The sequence below is a fragment of the Lontra canadensis genome, unplaced genomic scaffold (genome assembly GCF_010015895.1).
Source record: "Lontra canadensis isolate GAN:19392208 unplaced genomic scaffold, GSC_riverotter_1.0 scaffold1570, whole genome shotgun sequence".
NCBI classification, from domain to species: domain Eukaryota; kingdom Metazoa; phylum Chordata; class Mammalia; order Carnivora; family Mustelidae; genus Lontra; species Lontra canadensis.
The window spans coordinates 1-1,340 of record NW_022632554.1 but is presented as its reverse complement, the minus strand read 5'-3'; the positions used below and the strand labels follow the sequence as shown (position 1 = coordinate 1,340).

General features: G+C 44.6%; 1 protein-coding gene across 1 annotated transcript; it reads left to right on the top strand.

Moving 5' to 3' along the window:
* Positions 1 to 231: 231 nt before the first annotated feature.
* LOC116863543 (olfactory receptor 7G1-like) lies at positions 232 to 1,244 on the top strand. The gene has a single exon (XM_032850976.1). It carries the CDS (start codon positions 306 to 308, stop codon positions 1,242 to 1,244), a length of 939 nt encoding a protein of 312 aa, XP_032706867.1. The 5' UTR covers positions 232 to 305.
* The last annotated feature ends 96 nt before the right edge of the window (positions 1,245 to 1,340 follow it).

The window sequence follows — 1,340 nt, the reverse complement described above, 5'->3', positions numbered from 1 at the left end:
AGGGGGAGAGGCAGACAGAGGGAGAAGCAGGCCACCTGCTGGGCAAGGAGCCTGATGTGGGACTTTGACTCCAGTATGACCTGAGCTGAAGGGAGACACTTAACTGAGACATGTAGGCATCCCAGGTTTTTATTATTCTTAAAAAAAAACAGAATAATATACATGCAGAAGTCACCATCTCTTATTCCTCCCTATTAGTCTCCATCCCATCCCAAGATGGTTTTTGCCTCTAGTGGTGCTTGTCCTCTTGTTCTAGAAAACACACATTTGATTGACTCCATCTTTCCATCAGATTCATCAACAACATGGAACCCAGAAATGATACACATGTTTCAAATTTCCTTCTCATGAGAGTGACAGAGGATCTAGAACTGCAGTTTCCCCTATTCATCCTGTTCCTGTCCATGTACCTGGTCACCATCCTGGGAAACCTGCTCATCATCCTGGCTGTCAGCTCTGACTCCCACCTCCACACCCCCATGTACTTCTTCCTTTCTAATCTGTCTATTAATGACATCTGTTTAAGCACAACCACGATCCCAAAGATGCTGGTGAACATCCAAGCACAGAATCAGAGCATCACTTATGCAGCCTGCCTCACACAGATCTGCTTTATCCTGGTTTTTGCAAGTTTAGAAAGTAGTCTTCTTGCAGTAATGGCCTATGACCGCTATGTGGCCATTTGTCATCCGCTGAGGTACACAGTCATTATGAACTCCCGCCTCTGTGGCCTGCTGGTTTTACTCCCCCTGTTCATTATCATCGTGGATGCCCTGATGCACAGTCTGATGGTGTTACAACTGACCTTCTGCACAGACCTTGAAATCCCTCTCTTCTTCTGTGAAGTTGTTCAGGTCATCCAGCTTGCATGTTCTGATACCCTCATCAATAACATCCTGATATATTTTGCAACTAGCATATTTGGTGGTATTCCTCTGTGTGGAATCATTTTCTCTTACACTCAGATAGTGTCCTCTGTTTTGAGAATGCCATCAGCTGGTGGAAAGTATAAAGCTTTTTCGACTTGTGGGTCTCACCTGTCAGTTGTATCTTTGTTCTATGGGACAGCGTTTGGGGTGTACATTAGTTCTGCTCTTACTAACTCTTCCAGAAACACTGCAGTGGTTTCAATGATGTACACTGTTGTCCCTCAACTGATGAACCCCTTCATCTACAGCTTGAGGAACAGGGACATGAAGGGAGCCCTGAGGAAACTCATAAATAGAACACCTTCTCTTCTGTGACTGTGTCATCTGAATGGACTGGGGTTTCTAGAATGAATCAAAGTGACAGAAATATTGGGTGAGCCAGAATGTCTGATTCTTGCATCACCAAGTTCT